At 38.6% G+C, this 17,976-nt stretch overlaps 1 protein-coding gene across 1 annotated transcript; it reads left to right on the top strand.

Moving 5' to 3' along the window:
* The first annotated feature begins 1,075 nt into the window (after positions 1 to 1,075).
* LOC124618894 (tubulin alpha-1 chain-like) lies at positions 1,076 to 4,757 on the top strand. The gene is made up of 5 exons (XM_047145384.1): positions 1,076 to 1,230; positions 1,894 to 2,116; positions 3,296 to 3,597; positions 3,689 to 4,216; positions 4,324 to 4,757. The coding sequence occupies exons 1-5, from the start codon at positions 1,228 to 1,230 to the stop codon at positions 4,618 to 4,620; spliced, it is 1,353 nt and encodes a 450-aa protein (XP_047001340.1). The 5' UTR covers positions 1,076 to 1,227; the 3' UTR covers positions 4,621 to 4,757.
* Positions 4,758 to 17,976: the final 13,219 nt, after the last annotated feature.

Here is a 17,976-nt window from a genome sequence, read left to right as displayed (position 1 = left end):
ATCAGTTATTTTCATTGCTCTGTCGAACACGTATTTCATTCTGCAGTCTTTCTAGCAAGCAGATGTAAGACAATCGACCCTGGTTAAATGTATCAAGTAACTGCAATGATCAATTGCGGCCTTAAGTTGGTCACTGTCGTATGAGATACCGTAGTAATATTTTCAGATCCGTCTTCAATCAGGACATCAGTTATTAGCTTCCATCGTGCACATTATTGCAGTAACAAGTTCGAAACGTACGACTAATACTAGGGTTTCTGAGTCTTTCCATGCAATACTATTCCTTTGCACAGTACAATGTCCACGACAAATATGCTGAAAAATATTTTACTGAGCTCTATGCCAAGCACCGCACGTCACTTACGGGAATGTGGCATTATACTTATAAAAGAAAAGTTGCAGGTGAAAAAACTAGCAGTGTCTCTTAATGAAATATTTCGTCCGTTGCATCCAAATCTCTAATGTCGCTTTTCTTAACTATTTTTGAGTTAGAACACGTACAACGAACAGCGACGCTTTTCGAATTTGTAGACGAGCGATTCTAATGGACTCTCGTCTGCTTACTTGTTCTCCACACCCTATGCTAGGGACAGTTCCGGTAAAAATCATTATTGACTTCTCCGTCACGTAAAGCGTGCCGCCTACATAAACTGCTGCTTCTCTTCAAGGCTGTGAACCCACGGACTCAGTCAATGCCACTATGTCGCCTACAGTTAAAAACGAAGACCTTCCCCTCCTAAGTTAACACTTAGGAGCATGGAACAACTGTTAAATCTTTTAAATTCTTCATTGTCAATGACAGTCACATGGCTATTAAATTCTTTTTGCATGTTGCCCTCGCCTAACAGCCGTTCGAGAACTCTATGCCCTTAAATATACGCCTTTTAAAAGCATTACGTCATGAAGCCCACGCGCGAAGTAGGCCACCGCAGTCTTACTCATTCGTTTTTCCGTAGAAGGCATCATGGATAATACCGGTTGTGGCCCTCGTATTCAGCTCTTGGAACGCCTACAGTATCCAATAGCAGAGCGCGTTTCAAACGCGGTAGGGCAAGGGCCAATCACAAGATTCGTTATATGCTGGACTGCGGAGTCTATATAAGTGAAATCTGACGTTGCAGCCGTCACTTTAACCTCGGCGCGGGACACCTTTGCACGTTCCAGACGAGGCAGAAGTTTGCGGTTTCGATTTTTTCCATCTGCTGAATTCTAGTGACCGATAACAAAATGGTAAGTTACTTCGTAACATTAATGCGTTTAGGCTAGGCAGAAATTTTCGAAATAGACTATGCAGTTTCAAGATTAAGTTTTGTTAACGATGGCACCAAAATGTTCGTAGTTTTAACGTTATTGTGTTAAAGACTATTCGTATGTAAGAACGCCGGTGATTGTATGCATTTATTACAACCCGGCTTAAGAATGGCATTAGTGTTAAAATAAGGCATAGAAGTTTCATTATGCTTTTTGAGGTTACAGATTTGGGTGGGGCACTTTGCCGGCCGGCCGCCATGTTTGACACGTTTCCAGCTCCTGTTCGTGAAGTGAAATGTATTTCCATTTCAGTTTCTATTACAGGGCGAAGATAAATGATCTTGAGCGAAATTAAATTTTCAATTTTCTTTTTTCATTTGAGATTGATAGAGCCAATGTGTGCACTTTACGTTGTAACTTATTTAATGTGTAATTCCACTATTTTCGAGAGAGATAAGCGTTAGTCTTTGTTTTACTTGGCGAATGATTTTCATTGAGTCGTGGATGAATAGCTGATGTTCCTGTTCTGTAGGAATGTTGATGTAGAACTGTCTGGGGAGAAAATTTAGTTGTAAGAATGAAGTTTCTTAATGTGAATGAAGACTAAGTAAAGCCATTAATAAGTGTTTTTCTGTATTTCAGCGTGAATGTATCTCAATCCACGTTGGCCAAGCGGGAACCCAGATTGGTAACGCATGCTGGGAACTGTATTGCCTGGAGCATGGCATTCAGCCCGATGGGCAGATGCCATCAGACAAAACTATTGGAGGGGGCGATGACAGCTTCAATACATTTTTTAGCGAAACTGGTGCTGGGAAGCATGTGCCACGCGCAGTATTTGTGGACTTGGAACCGACTGTTGTTGGTAAGTACAGAATCAGATGGTTTAGCACAACAAACAATCAAAGACTGATTTTAATAGAGGAAACTGCATATTCTTGTATTGCTGAGTTCGGAAACCGGTGAGTACTGGGTGTTACTATCCTACGCACTGTCCCCCTGCCTGCAGATTTAATTACGAATTGGAGCCTGCGCCTTTTGAAAGTACAAAATTGTTTTATCCGATCATATTCAGTGGTTTTTCATTTATTTTACCAGAAAAACCCAAATTCCGTTTTATTCAGGTTTGAAATAAATTAGATCACATTTAAATTGCATATATACTTTTATGTATGTTCCGTTAAGAACGTCGCGCATGCCCCTTTAATAATTTATTATTGCTGTATTTTGGTGTTATTTTTTCTGCCAAATTTGTTTTTGTGCATTTAGTATGACCTGTGGACAGTGGTATAAATTTGAGGCTTTGGTATGGGGAATTATGGTGTCGTTTGTTGTTTATGGGTTTTAAATTTTAACCATTTCTCCTACTCATTGGTGAATTATGGATGCCCTGTGCTATAGTTTTTGGATGTTGTAATTTTCTTCTAGGGTTATTAAACAAACCCATACCCCCACCAGATAGTTCTCCAAGGCTTCACTAATTTTCTGAAGCCTATAGGCAATTCTAAGTATGAAAGACCTCAAAAAATTGTTCCATTTGAAGTGATTTTGGATGATGCCCTAACATTTGTCTTTGCAGAGTTGCTGTATTTAGACCCATGCTTGATTTTATAGTATTGGTCCCTCTTTAATTCCATGCAATGGCATGTTAGCTCTGCAAACACGAAAATAAGCAAGGTGGCAGCTGTTCCCCAGTCACAGCATAAGACGTGCTAGTTAGTATTCTACAGCATAGTGTAAATGAATTGATCTTATTGGTTTTTCCTGAAGTAACCTAATGTGAGTCCTGTCCTGTGGTCTGCTTGGCTGGAATGCGAACTAAGCAGCTGCTTCATTCGTTTTTGTGTTTTTAGTTGCCTATTACGAAAATATACTTTCAGTTGTCACTGAAAATAGTTTGCAGATTTAGTTGTTAAAGTGGCAGTGTATGTTGTATCTGCTGGTAAAAAATGGTGCTTTGATTTCTAATCCATGGTTTATGCATTTAAATTGTTTCAGTGGTGGTCCAAATTTCTCATCTGCAATTCATTTTTTTCCATTGCAGATGAGGTGCGTACTGGTACTTACAGGCAGCTGTTCCACCCTGAGCAGCTGATTACTGGCAAGGAAGATGCTGCAAACAATTATGCCCGTGGTCACTATACAATTGGAAAGGAAATAGTGGATCTTGTGCTGGACCGTATTCGCAAGCTTGCTGACCAATGTACTGGGCTTCAGGGATTCCTGATCTTCCATTCCTTTGGGGGTGGTACTGGTTCAGGCTTTACTTCACTTTTGATGGAACGTCTGTCTGTGGATTATGGCAAAAAAAGCAAACTGGAATTTGCTATTTACCCAGCTCCTCAGGTACGTTAGTTTTGTGAAACCCTGTATGTTGCCTAAAATATTGGAAGTTGTGTGTGCTTTCTATAACTAAAGCATGGTGTTAAATTCTCAGGTCTCAACAGCAGTTGTGGAGCCATACAACTCCATCCTTACCACTCACACCACTTTGGAACATTCCGACTGTGCTTTCATGTGTGATAATGAAGCTATCTATGACATTTGCCGCCGTAACTTGGACATTGAACGGCCGACTTACACCAATCTGAACAGGCTGATTGGCCAGATTGTATCCTCAATCACGGCATCTCTTCGCTTTGATGGAGCTCTTAATGTGGACCTGACAGAATTCCAGACCAACTTGGTTCCCTACCCTCGTATCCATTTCCCACTTGTTACCTATGCTCCTGTAATCTCTGCAGAGAAGGCTTACCATGAGCAACTTTCTGTGGCAGAAATAACCAATGCTTGTTTCGAACCTGCCAACCAGATGGTGAAATGTGATCCAAGACACGGAAAGTACATGGCATGTTGTATGCTGTACAGAGGAGATGTTGTGCCGAAGGATGTAAATGCTGCCATTGCAACAATTAAGACAAAGCGAACCATCCAGTTTGTGGATTGGTGTCCAACTGGCTTCAAGGTATGTGGGGTTATACTATTATCTGTGATTTAGCTGCTAATTGATGTTTTATGGGAGAGAACGGAAATATTGTGTATATTTACTAAACCTTTCTGTTACTTTTACAGGTTGGAATAAATTACCAACCTCCTACTGTGGTACCTGGTGGTGATCTTGCGAAGGTTCAGCGTGCTGTTTGCATGCTGTCAAACACAACTGCAATTGCAGAGGCCTGGGCTCGTCTTGACCACAAGTTTGATTTGATGTATGCCAAGAGAGCGTTTGTCCACTGGTATGTCGGTGAGGGTATGGAGGAAGGAGAGTTCTCAGAAGCCCGTGAAGATCTGGCTGCCCTTGAAAAGGATTACGAAGAAGTTGGTATGGATTCTATTGAAGGAGAAGGTGAAGGAGCTGAAGAGTACTAAGTTTGACAGATGGAAAATGCCATTTTCTGATTTGTTTGTGATGTCATTTAAGTTGTGATTTGATGTTCAAATTTTTTTACAGTTGAAAGATACTTGCTCATTCCACTTTTTGTGTAATAAAATTTGTTTTGGCATAAGTTGTGTAATGGTTATTTCAGAAATCCCGAGTGAAGTAGCAGTTAAATCTACAAATTGACAAAAATTGTTAAAACTGTGTGTATTGCTGGTATGCTTGATAGCTTTCTGGTGTGATAACTTAAGGAATTCTGGGAGTTAGTGACAGATTACTTTTTTGTAGAGTTTAATTACAAGGAACCATTGCAATGAATGACTGTTGAGCTTAATGAAAACTCGTTCTCGGCAGTATGCTAAACTTTCAACCTTCATTGATGCTGTAAATGGGGCATCTTAACAGTATACTAGTAAATTTCTTTCATTCTCCACTTAGTGTTGGAATGTGAATATTAAAACTTCTGTTAAAATGAGATGGGGGAAGAGTTACTGTTACCATGATTAAGCCTTTCAGACTATTTTGGAAACCTTGCATTTATTTAGGTGTGGTCAATAGAAAATGGGCTGTTGATGGAATGGTGTTAAAGTTCTATTTAATGGTTGAAAAAACTGAGATAGGCTTCAGCTCACATTTAGTCTGTATGGTGTACTAAAGATGGAACACTTAGGGCACTGGCAGAATAGAATGCTTTCTTAGGTTTTTAAGATTTCCACTATCTGGCAGGTAAGTGTTTTGCCTCTGATGGCTTCTGAGAGATAGAAAATTTTAAAGTAATGTCTTCCATAAGTGTATCACAAGAATTGAGTGATATTTTACCTGTTTGTAAAAAAAAAAAAAAAAAAAAAAAAAAAAAAAAAAAAAAAAAGCAAATGCTTAATTGTTGCACGTTGGACAGGGACACACAATGGCTTGTTACTTCAGATTGAACTGATAGGTGGGTGTACAAATGAGAACCTCACTATTTTGCTGGAGTAAACCTTTGAACTAATGATCAGTTGGGTGTTTGTAGTTTTTTTCCTTCTTCTTCAGAATGTGAGTTGGCATGGAGTAGCATTCTGACAAAAGGATTAAGTTTTCTTGTGTAAATACTTAAAATTTACTAGATGCCTCTGTCACAGTCTAATATATACAGTCGCAACACTCACTGCTGTGAAAGTTGTTACCATTTGACAGTTCGAGTGACACTAGCGGCCAGAAAGCTCGCCTTCTTCTGACTGCAGATGCGAAGTAAAAATGTTTTTCATTTGTTTTGTATGTTATTTACAAAATAGTTAGTATATTTTTGCGTCGCAGGTGTTAGAGAGAATCATAAATGATTGTGAAATATAAGTAAACAGAGCAACTATTGAATGAAGTGACATAATCCGCAACATTTTCTTGAAGAAATAATTAAGTAGCATACAATCACACTTATTCCACTGAAAGTAAGAGAATACACACAGTACATCCCACATATGAAGTATATAGATGCTCTTCCTTGTTTAAAAATGAAGCGACACATCACTTCTTATTACGTTCTGCTTTGCAGGAAGCCTGCTTCCAAGAATACAATTTCCATCTTATTCTTTGTGGTGTCAGGTTATCCCAATAAAAAGCATGACTGTTTTAAAACTCTATTATATCCCATTGATAAATTTAACGAAAATAAAATTACGTGAATGAGTCAGTCCTAACACTTAAGCAACCCAAATGAGCGAGCTTCATCACTTTATTTCTTCTCTTGCTCCTACAGACTAAGTAGAAGAGCCTCACCTTCAGTCTTATTATAAGCAGCTTGGTTTCAGCACTGCACCCAGGTGGAAAACGGGATTTCCATCATGTTCACAAAGAAAGCACCACAATTACTTACGTGAGCATATTCATCAAAAGTATAAGTCCTTAGTCTCACAAGAAGTTAAAAATTCTTTGACATCTTCTGTACAAATAGGCTTCCAAAGCTGCCTTCATAGCTTTTAAAATGACAAACTTCGCCATTTGCATCTGCCTTGGCTGTCGTCTAAAAGTACTGTCCTACATTTTTAACAGTCACGAATTGTATGCAATTTCTTTAGTACATAACCAGACACGTATCTCATGCTGTTTGCCTCTCTGAGGTCTGTACAAATTTCCATGGCTTCAGTGTGTTTAATATTTCCAAATTTCTTGAGGCACTTGTAATGCAGTTCCTTAACGATACAGGCACTTCAACACTATATGCATTAAATATGTCAAAAATATCTGCTTTTTGGTAAAAATCTGCAGTAGCAGATGATGTGGTGCCACAAGTAACAGGTGTCTCAATTCCTGCTGCTACTGTTTGACTCAACACATGAACTGCAGTGCTTACCTCCAGTTTTGAAAATGCTGGCAGTTGGACAGCTCTTTTAGTGAGCTTGGGGGCTCAACTTTTACTTCCTTTCAAAATCACTGAAGTACAACTGACAAATGTCCTTCCATGAAGCAGTGCCAACCCATCCTACATCTTTTGTGTGGATAATGTTATACCTGAATAAATTATTACATATGATTTTTATCAAGTGTGTGGTGTCATAAAAGTAGATCTTACTCTCTTCATGTACTAAGCATGGATTAACTGGTGTGATACCCAGTCTGTGCCTCCACTCCACAAAATTCGAGCCTTGGTCAGTCACACGGTTTTTACAACCAAACCAATCTGAGTTTTTTTTTTGACAACTTCAGAAAGTACGCACGTCAGATGGGTGGCTCCTACTGGTCCTTTGGAGAAATAATATACTAATGGCTGTTTAAAATTTGGGAAGATGCCGTTAATCATTATAACTAATGCAGTATTGGCAACCACAGATGTACGTATGAAACCCATGTCTTCAAATCCAATAACACGATCCCTAGAGCTGTCATATATCAAATTTTCCATTAATGACATCTCATCCATAGGCAAATTAAGTTATATCAGTTTTTGGTAACTGCTGCACTTTCTGCTTTAAAAGATGAAATATGTTATCCCACAATTTAATTGTACATCTTCCACATGCCTTTTAAGGTACGTACTGATGGAAGGCTAAAACAGTGTGATAAAAAACTGTATGCCTGAGTACTATAATACAACAAATTAAGTGCAAATAATTTAGTTTCATCTTTCCATCTCACACCACGTTTTCCATTCAATGGTATACTGATTTGGCTTATCAATAAATTGAGAGGATCTTTTTCAAGGACTTGGAACCAATACATTTTAAAATGAGCTTGTGCTTTTGTACTTCTGTCCTGTGACGTGGTTGCAGTTTACACTTACGATGGGCACTTTCCTTGTCACGTAGTAATTTTGTATGAAGTCTAATGATTTGCATGTTTTTACACTTCACACAATTTTCCAACACGCAAATAATTTCACGTAATCTAAGCATTTCATCTTCAAAAGATGTCTGTATTGCAGCTTCCGTTGTTAGTTATTTTATATATGTCTCTCGAGTAGGAACACCTGTGGTAGCTGTTTATTCTGTGTCAGGAGACAGTTTTATTGTTTTTGCAGTAACACTTTTATGCTTGTATGGCAATTTTCTCTTCGTCACTAGTTGTGGCTTATTTGGCATGTCAAATAATGTCGGAACTGCATTCCATAACAATGTCTTCTTTTCCGCGCTCATGAACTGGTTTGACTTGAAACGTAAAGCACAAAACTTCACGTTATTGAGCAAATAAAGGACATCTTTTTGCAGCAGGTCCTGTCTTCTACTATTTATTAACCATTTCTTGCTCCTGAAAAAGAGAAACAAGTTCAGTAATTCGATACAGTCTAGAAAAAAATCGTAAATAAAGAGCGGTCTAATGTGATGTTTCATACATCGCAGGGTCCTTAGGAAACCTGAAGAATGACAAATGTGGTGTCTTCTTCCTATTATTACTGTAATTGATTGCGCTACATACACTGCCTTTCGTAAAAACCATGTTAAAAATGAATGTAAACGATACTGTTTACATATACTGAATACTGTATTTAGCAGCGTAGCTTCTCCACTGCTTGGGGCACTGTTGTTGCGGTGTATAACAAAAATCTGCGAGTGTGTCGCAACTGTATATATTAGACTGTGCCTCTGTCATGATTAGATAATGCAAACCTATATTGTACAGGGAGTGGTGTGTTTGTATTAATGTTAAGTTGCATGTGCATTGTTGGATGTTCCGCTGCTGCACTGGTGGGTTCATGTCCAGAGGAGAGGGGCCCTGCTATGGCTGGCAGTGGCCTTGTGGTGGTTAGTGTCTAAATGCTATCAATTGTTCTCAGTATTTTGTGGATAATATTGTGGAGAACGTTGTGTAAAATCTGTTAAGGCACAGGTTACATTATGGTTTCAGGAAATAATTATATAGTCTTCAGTTGCTTACAAAGTAAAATTAGCATGAAACTTCTCAATTCAAAAATAAGAAACCAACTTCAAAAGGGTGTCTGCATCTGTAGTTGAGGGACTGATGTAGATGTCTGTTGTTTGGAGGATTTGGGGGTGAGGTTCTCGGTACAGCCAAGGATTTTTTGGCAAGCAGTGGTGTGCTAACATGGCTCTCCATATTGCATCTGCTTCACTAAGGCAGGTGATGACATGGTGGCACATAAACATCCTTTGGGCCTTAAAAGCCTTGGTAAGGAGCTAGATTTGAGAAGTGAACCAAAACAACATTTTAAATCTGTTATTGAAGATATTCAGGTTTGGCTGATCAGTCGAGTTTAAATTTAGTATTAAATTTGTAGTGTCAGAATTGTTCATGTGGCCATGTAATGTAGCTGTCAGATGCCAAATGGAAAAAAAAGTTGAGGGCACTCACTACTCATCCATATGCAGTTGCTGTGCTTTAGTGTCCAGCATAATGTGTCTTGTAATACTTACACTCCATTATGTGAATTGTCTCGATGGTAGTGTGGAGTGTGTGGGCTCAATAAGCCGGCACTTATGATGCCGGGCCAACGCAATGAGACTTGTGAATGTTGAACAAGAAATACTTGTGAATGTTGAACAAGAAATACTTGTGAATGTGAATCTTGGTCATAAAATGCGTATGAAAATGATTTATGCAGATAATGTTGCGTTATATCAAGAGTGCAATCTGAGAAAAGTTTGTGATTGTAAGCTTCCTCATTCAGCTGATGTCACTGTGGAATATTTGCTAAATTGGAATTCTATGGAAGCAGCCTTATATGTACCTCCCATGGCTGCTGTTAACAGTATGCAATAGTACATTTACGCTGTTGCTGTTACATTAGTAGTGTCATATGGAAGCTCATTGTGAAGATCATTAAGGGATTTAAAATGAGAGAAATTGCACATTAACTGGCAGAAGCAATCATAGGAGGATACCTCTGTAAAGTATACAGATTATGGCTAAAGCTAATCTATTAATGGTAATCATGGGAATTACATGTAGAGTTATTTGTATGTTAGGTGAAAAGTAGTGAATTTGAAAAATTCCAGTGTTTGTTTTCTGGCACTAATATTTTATAATACTTGCTAGCAGACATTCACAAACTTTGCAGATAACAGATTTAAAAAGAAAATTTTAAAATATTTTACTATATGAACAGAAGCTATTACTAGTGTTGGAGTCCCTGGTAAATTAGAAGGAATGCCACTAAATTTCGATCTGCTGCTTCCTCAGTTACATTTTATACTTGCTGCTCGTTTTCTATTTCTAGCTTGTTCTTAACTTCATTGTTACTCTTCAAAAACATTACTGTATGTCTTGCAGATTAACCATGAACATTGCTACTGGTATTTTTCCAGTCCTTGACTATATAACCCCATAATTTTTAATAGGGGCGGAGTATAAGGCATGTTTGCACTTTCATTGTGAATTTGTGGAGGTTCTCAATTTTTTTGCTTTATGGGTGGGCAGTTGTTGAACAATTTTTTGCCAGATTACATAATATAGAATACATGACAGTTGAATTGAAATGGATCTTTTTTGGGAACCGAAACAATTACTATGTAAGTGTAAATTTGGGCTTGCATCCAGTGTGTCTTTGAGCCTATTGTCCAATGATTAGTATTATCAGCAGTGTCACTGAAATGTATGGGTGCCTCAGATGATCACCTTGGGTTTGTGAAAGGCCTTATTCCTGATAGCGTTTTTGTTACACAATATGTGAACAAAGACGAAGACACACGTTCTGCCCTACACCATTTATGGACTGTAAACTGTAGAACTTTTGGAACATTCTAGAATATCCTTGTATCCAAACGAAAAATTAGTTTTCGTGTAGCTGCATCCAGTGATAAAATTGAGTCATTTTGATGCAAAAGTAATGGAGTCAAACTACCTCTTGTGTGGCACTGACAGGATGACTGAACATTAATTACGTTTAGGATTCAAAATTCCAAGTATTGCTCAAGGCAGGTGCACTCAACACCTATTCAACAGTAGAGCAGTGGGCAATGTGACAACTGTTACAACTATGGAAAGGGATATTTGACCTCTGAGACTTGCATTACAAAATCTACAACATGGTTAAAGTAATACATTTGTTTTTGTCACATACACATTTCAATAAAAGCCTACCTTGAAAGTGCAACACATTACTGTTTTGGATACAAAAGTTGCATTTTCATCCAGAAATGTGGTTTCTCAAGTCCCTAACATTTAATGTATGTCCCATGTTTGTTTCTGAATGTTGAAATTGCACTTAGCTGATTATTGGTATTTTTTGTGCACATTTTATGCAGACTGTCCTGTTATTTGTTGTTTCCTGTTTGTCGTTTCATTTGCCAGCGAAAGAATGAATGTTGGCATTTCAGGTAATTTTTGATTATTTGATTGTAGATGATCTACACATTTATAGCTACCAAGTTTAGGATAAAGTAAAAATGTGTATTGGCTATGTCCTGCAAGCAACTGTAGCTGAATAGTCATTCCAGGTGTCCACACCACACTTTGTGGCATGACAGAAAGTAATGTTTTCTGGTTCCTTCCTCCTTTGCCAAGGATGTAGTTTGCTAAATTAGATATACTTTTCGTTGCAATTGATACGTGATGAGGAGTCGTCTAGGGTGTAGAACATGTCAGAAGAACAAGAATTCACAATTAACATTTCCAATGAAAACAAATATGGTGAATTGTCTTCCTCAGATCCCAAGTGGAAGTATTTGCATGGATGTGGAATGAGTAATAATTTTGTTTATGAGGTGATAAATACTAAATAGAAAAATCATTTTGCAACACTTACTTACAATGATCACGTTACTGCACCCAATTTGTACAGAAACCCGATTGTACTAATATACTTCCATTATTCTCTCTCTCTCTCTCTCTCTCTCTCTCTCTCTCTCTCTCTCTCAATGAGTTGCGCAAAAAAAAGTCCCATATGGCCATGGAATGAAAGTAAGTGTAATATACCCGCATTTTTTCACTTTTATATTCTCTACGGCTTAACAACAAATGAACTGCAAGTAGAGATTTGTTTAGGTTCCTCGGCAGTTCTGTGGTATGCCCCTTCAAAGTGAATTTATCACTCTCAACTTTGTGTGTCTATTTATCAAATTTTACACATACTGGTGGGAAACGTCGTAAAAGTTCTGAACTGCATTTTGTGGGTGTTGTTTTTTTTTTCTTTAATATAGAGTTGGTGACAAAGCATTCACTATGAGACATTAATGTGCATGAAAATTTCATTAACTGATTGAAGACTACACTTCATTAGCTATTTATTCCAATGTTTATATAATCTGCAAACAAAACTTTTCTGACATGTCCAAAAGAACAGACACCATATCCATATAAGTAGTTAGTTCTGGCAACACCGGCCATGACCTCCTCCTCTGCAGATGCACACATATTCCCCGAACCCTTATGGGACTTGGTAAGATTGTCTTCCATGGGTAATGAGTGTGATGGGATGGGACACTACGAATGTAGTGTTTGGACATGCAAGGTGAGAATGTGGGTCTCATGGGAGGCGAGTGCGAGATAGTCCCTGCAGTTGCACTATCCTCTGTGCCCTTGGTGGCTCGGATGGATAGAGCGTCTGCCATGTAAGCAGGAGATCTCGGGTTCGAGGCCCGGTCGGGGCACACATTTTCACCTGTCCCTGTTGATACATATCAACGCCCGTCAGCAGCTGACGATATTAATATAATTCTAATCCAAAATTGTGGTTATTGCACATCCAAAAGCAGTACTTTTTAGCAGACCTTAAAATGGGACAAGAAAAAGGTTTATCTAATATTGATATGGTAAAGTAACTTGCAATCCAAGTAGGTTTTGTGGTTTGAAGTTTGTGGATTTACCAAGTTAACTGTTTCAATACTTTCAGTTTAATTTTTCTTGAAGCAATTTCTTCCTCTTTTGCTATTCTGTTGCCTTTCAACTAACTCTCTCTTACTGCCCTGCCGTAGATTTAATTAAAGTGGATTACATTTTTAAATTAGAATTATCTGGTCCAAGGTGCCTGAGATGGTGGTCATGTGTGCATGAGGTTTGCAGGCTTGCATGGGTGTGTGTTTTTTCTGTTTTGAAGAAGGCTTTAGCTGAAAGCTAAATGTGTAACAGTCTTTTTGTAGTACCTGTCTGGAACTCAACATGTCGTCTTCACAGTGAGTAGCAATTCATCCTTTTCCTAATATTGTTAATTATACTGATCTCTTGTAGGTCAGAAATACAAAAAGGTTAATAAAAGCAGATCCCATCTTGTCTACTTCAAAATAAAGCAATACAGTTATTTTATTGTTTGAAAACACATTGGAACAAAATGAACCCTTACCTTTTTATAAGGATTAACAGAGTTCCTTAGACACATCCAGAAACAATAAAATACAACAAAATATGGTAATTTATTACTACAATTTTTCTTTATGTATTGTCAAGGTGCTTTGGACATGGGATTTTCCAACTTTTCTTTCCTCTTATAAGTAATGGTTGGGTTTCTTATATCTTTTATAATGGAGGTTAAGTACTATAAGTCACCGAGCACAGAAGTACTTAAGACAGAGATTAAATACTTCAACTTGCCGTGTATATACATTCATATGATAGTGGTGAAATACTATAACTGACCAAAGGCCTAAAGACTGATGACTAGGACTCAATTACTTCTGATGATTATTACATGTTGTCACTTGATCTCCACTGTCTACTGGTAGGGGTATTGTTAGGATCATTTTAATGATGAAATTAGGCAAGGGCTAGGCACTTGCTAGTACTTAGATAATACAAGCTCTGAAAGTGAAGGGATGAAATATTAAGAGAAGGCATAACTTCAAACTTGCATACTCCTTAAGGTTTTGAAAACAAATAATACAGGGTTATTCAAAATGATCTAGGCACTTTCAACTGACTGTAGAAAATGTTTATATTGAGGTGACATATTACTTAATTATTTGTATGGGAACGGCAACTCAGTTAAATTTTTTGTTAGAATGATCTCCAGCAACATGGCTGCCAGAGCAACTCAGAAATCATTTTGCGTGATTTAATTCTGCAAGAGTGAGTCTGCAACTGCATACAAATGCATAACTGTTCCTACAAACGCTTGTTGCCACGGTTTCATTTGCAGGCATTTTCTCAGCACTGTCCAAATAGTTGGTTGTGGAATTCCTGGATTGTGGCTGGTCTTAGGCATTGATTTTTGTAGGCTTGTGAGGAATGTTCCATTCAGCAGTTTGTTTCTCAGATTTCATTGGCTGCCCAGAACATTTGGTTGTACGAAGACATCATGTTTCCTTGAACTTCTGTACTTAGTTGTAAATGGATTGTCTGGTAGGAGCTTTGTTAAACATGGTCCTGAATTTTTAGGGCCAGTAGCGAACTAGAAATTCCATACACAATTGTTTTGGCTATGCTGAGAAAATGCCTGCAGATGAAACTGCAACAACAAATGTCTGTGGAAACAATTTTGCATTGATTTGCAGTTGCAGACTTGCTCTTGCAGAACTCCACTACGCAAAACACCTTCTCCATTTATCTGGCAGCCATGTTGCTGGAGATCCTTGTAACAAAGAAAACTTCTTGAGTTTCTGTTTCTATACCCATAAAACGTAATACCTTACCTCAAAGCAAACATTTTTTTACAGTCACTTGAAAGTGTCTTGATAATTTCAAATAATCTGTATGTTCGAGCTAGGAGAGGATAATGTATAAAAATAAATGCAAAAATATTTTAAGGTAGCATATAGGAGTGCAGATTTAACACTCATTACCATACTGGACTAAAACGATCAATGGTCCGAAATGTGGTAATGTAAGTATTAAACTGTATTTAATACCAGCACTGAGATACCAAATGAAAAGAAATATAAGCATGAGTGTAAATTTAGGGGGGTGTGGAATGTAAGTGTATAATGACCAGGAAGAGTCGAAAGGTTAAGAAGCAATACCTTCATTTAAAGGAACATATTGGTGAGTGTTTGTGATACAGTGCACCTGATATACTGATTGTGTTGGAGAGTAAATGGTAGGTGGACCCATGGAAGGGATGGCCTATGCCTAGGTCAGGTGAGTCCACAGAAGGAAAGACCCGAACCATACTAGAGGAAGAAAATTTGTGAAGGGACACTAGTGTCTTAAGTTGAAAGGTAATTAAGAAGTATCCGCCCATAGAAGAGGGTGTAGAAGCAAGTAATTGTTCACATTCGTAAATGGTTCTCAAATATGGATCAATTTAGAGAGACTTACCTGGTGAATGTCAAAGGAGGACAGCAGTGTTTCCATGTATGCTTGACTTAATAAATGTCTAGGATTTGCAATTATCAATTGCAGATTGAATTTACAGATCAGCATATAGCTCCTTGGGTACACAAAGCAAGGACTAAACAATGGCAACTTCAGGTAGGAATATTAACAGTGCAGGAAAAGACAGATTGCTACTTACTATAAAGAAGAAACATTAAGTTGCAGACAGGCATAATTAAAAGGCAGTATTGCTGTCGTTCAGCTCCGAGAAGTCTGTGAATCCCCATGACTTGTTGATAATTCTTCTTATGACTGTAGAAGAGCTCAGTTTCTACTGAAACCAGGACTCTTTAACAATGATTTTAGGAAGGCTTTTGTATAAATGTTGTTGTTATAATCTTATGGTTGTTGGTATTCCTTGACCCCATGGTTCATGCCATTAGACTCTTTGCTGCCTTTAATTACTTTACGTGTTTTGACACTAAGTACAGTTCTAATGCTCTTGGGACAGAATGGAGTCCACACGGAATACTTCAGATAACTAACAGAACACGCAAAACAAGACTTGCTCCTTAACATATCATCTCACATAAATAAACTTTTAAGTTCTTGTTTACCTTCGATCTACAAAATTCTTTATTTTCAAAAACTTTGACCGCAAAAGTGTGGAAAATCTCTTACCCTCATTGTGTAGAAAATGCTTCTTGCCTTGCTCTTGTCCAAGCAACATTAGTTTTTAAAAAGGGCTGTCAACCGACATTGTACATGAAACTGTGAATTGAGACACAATGTTGTGTAAGAGAAAGTGCCAATATAGAAGGTTTAAAGTTCAGTCTTTCCCATCATTCAAATAAATTGGAAGACAATTAACAATTTCTTTCGCAGCCATCCACACACAAGGAGATGAAGTCCTGTGAAGAGTGATGCACCGTAGTTGGGCAGAACTGACAATCGTGGCCACCTCGGAAAACATCAACAAAGAGAAATGTACTAAAAACTAACATTGGACATCAGAGGATTACAGATCTCCCAAAGGAAATGTAACATTCTTACCATACCAAAACCCTTCCATGTTGCATTTCAGACTATCCTGATTTAGTTTTTTCCATGATTTCCCTAAATCATTCCAGGCAAATGTTGGGATGTTTCCTTTGAAAGCACATGGCCGATTTTCTTTCCCATCCTTGACTCAGACCGAATTTGTACTCTGTATCTAATGACCTCGCTATGTCAATGGGACATTAGACACTAATCTTTCTTCCTTTAGTGTCTAAGCCATTGTCTGTGGTATCACTATTTTTAATCACCACCACCACCATCGTCTTCTTTGCTGGTATCATCATCTTCATTTGTAAGCCTACGGGGATGTTTTCCTTCCTGACACCCTCCCCCCCCCCCCCTCCCGTCCCCCCATAGTATGTCATCTTGTGGGCTGTCCATAACAATGGATATGTGGCACTTTTGACTCATTTCATAATGAGTTAACTTGAGGTTCCACTAGCCTGGAAAACAATCAACTGGCCCAACATGAATCTACATCTACGTTTATACTCCACAAGCCACCAAACAGTGTGTGGCGGAGGGCACTTTAAGTGCCACTGTCATTACCTCCCTTTTCTGTTCCAGTCACGTATGGTTCGCGGGAAGAACGACTGTCTGAAAGCCTACATGCGCACTCGAATCGCTCTAATTTTACTTTCGTGATCTCCTCGGGAGGTATAAGTAGGGGGAAGCAATATATTCGATACCTCATCCAGAAACGCACCCTCTCGAAACCTGGCGAGCAAGCTACACCGCGATGCAGGGCGCCTCTCTTGCAGTCTGCCACTTGAGTTTGCTAAACATCTCCGTAACGCTATCACGTTTACCAAATAACCCTGTGACGAAACACGCCGCTCTTCTTTGGATCTTCTCTATCTCCTCCGTCAACCCGATCTGGTACGGATCCCACACTGATGAGCAATACTCAAGTATAGGTCGAACGAGTGTTTTGTAAGCCACCTCCTTTGTTGATGGACTACATTTTCTAAGGACTCTCCCAATGAATCTCAACCTGGTACCCGCCTTACCAACAATTAATTTTATATGATCATTCCACTTCAAACCGTTCCGCACGCATACTCCCAGATATTTTACAGAAGTAACTGCTACCAGTGTTTGTTCCGCTATCATATAATCATACAATAAAGGATCCTTCTTTCTATGTATTCGCAATACATTACATTTGTCTATGTTAAGGGTCAGTTGCCACTCTCTGCACCAAGTGCCTATCCGCCGCGTATCTTCCTGCATTTCGCTACAATTTTCTAATGCTGCAACTTCTCTGTATACTACAGCATCATCCGCGAAAAGCCGCATGGAACTGTCAACACTATCTACTAGGTCATTTATATATATTGAGAAAAGTAATGGTCCCATAACACTCCGCTGTGGCACGCCAGAGGTTACTTTAACGTCTGTAGATGTCTCTCCATTGATAACAACATGCTGTGTTCTGTTTGCTAAAAACTCTTCAATCCAGCCACACAGCTGGTCTGATGCTCCATAGGCTCTTACTTTGTTTATCAGGCGACAGTGCGGAACTGTATTGAACGCCTTCCGGAAGTCAAGGAAAATAGCATCTACCTGAGAGCCTGTATCTAATATTTTCTGGGTCTCATGAACAAATAAAGCGAGTTGGGTCTCACACGATCGCTGTTTCCGGAATCCATGTCGATTCCTACAGAGTATAT

Source organism: Schistocerca americana, chromosome 1, assembly GCF_021461395.2.
Source record: "Schistocerca americana isolate TAMUIC-IGC-003095 chromosome 1, iqSchAmer2.1, whole genome shotgun sequence".
Lineage (NCBI taxonomy): Eukaryota > Metazoa > Arthropoda > Insecta > Orthoptera > Acrididae > Schistocerca > Schistocerca americana.
Note: the sequence above shows the minus strand (reverse complement) of the source record. Positions and strands in the feature narration are given on the sequence as shown.

What these genes read in the sequence shown, in the direction of transcription:
- LOC124618894 (XM_047145384.1), top strand. An exon ending in CTTGGAACCGACTGTTGTTG is followed by an intron (nt 2,117 to 3,295) that starts GTAAGTACAGAA and finishes TTTCCATTGCAG; the next exon opens with ATGAGGTGCGTACTGGTACT. An exon ending in CTATTTACCCAGCTCCTCAG is followed by an intron (nt 3,598 to 3,688) that starts GTACGTTAGTTT and finishes TTAAATTCTCAG; the next exon opens with GTCTCAACAGCAGTTGTGGA.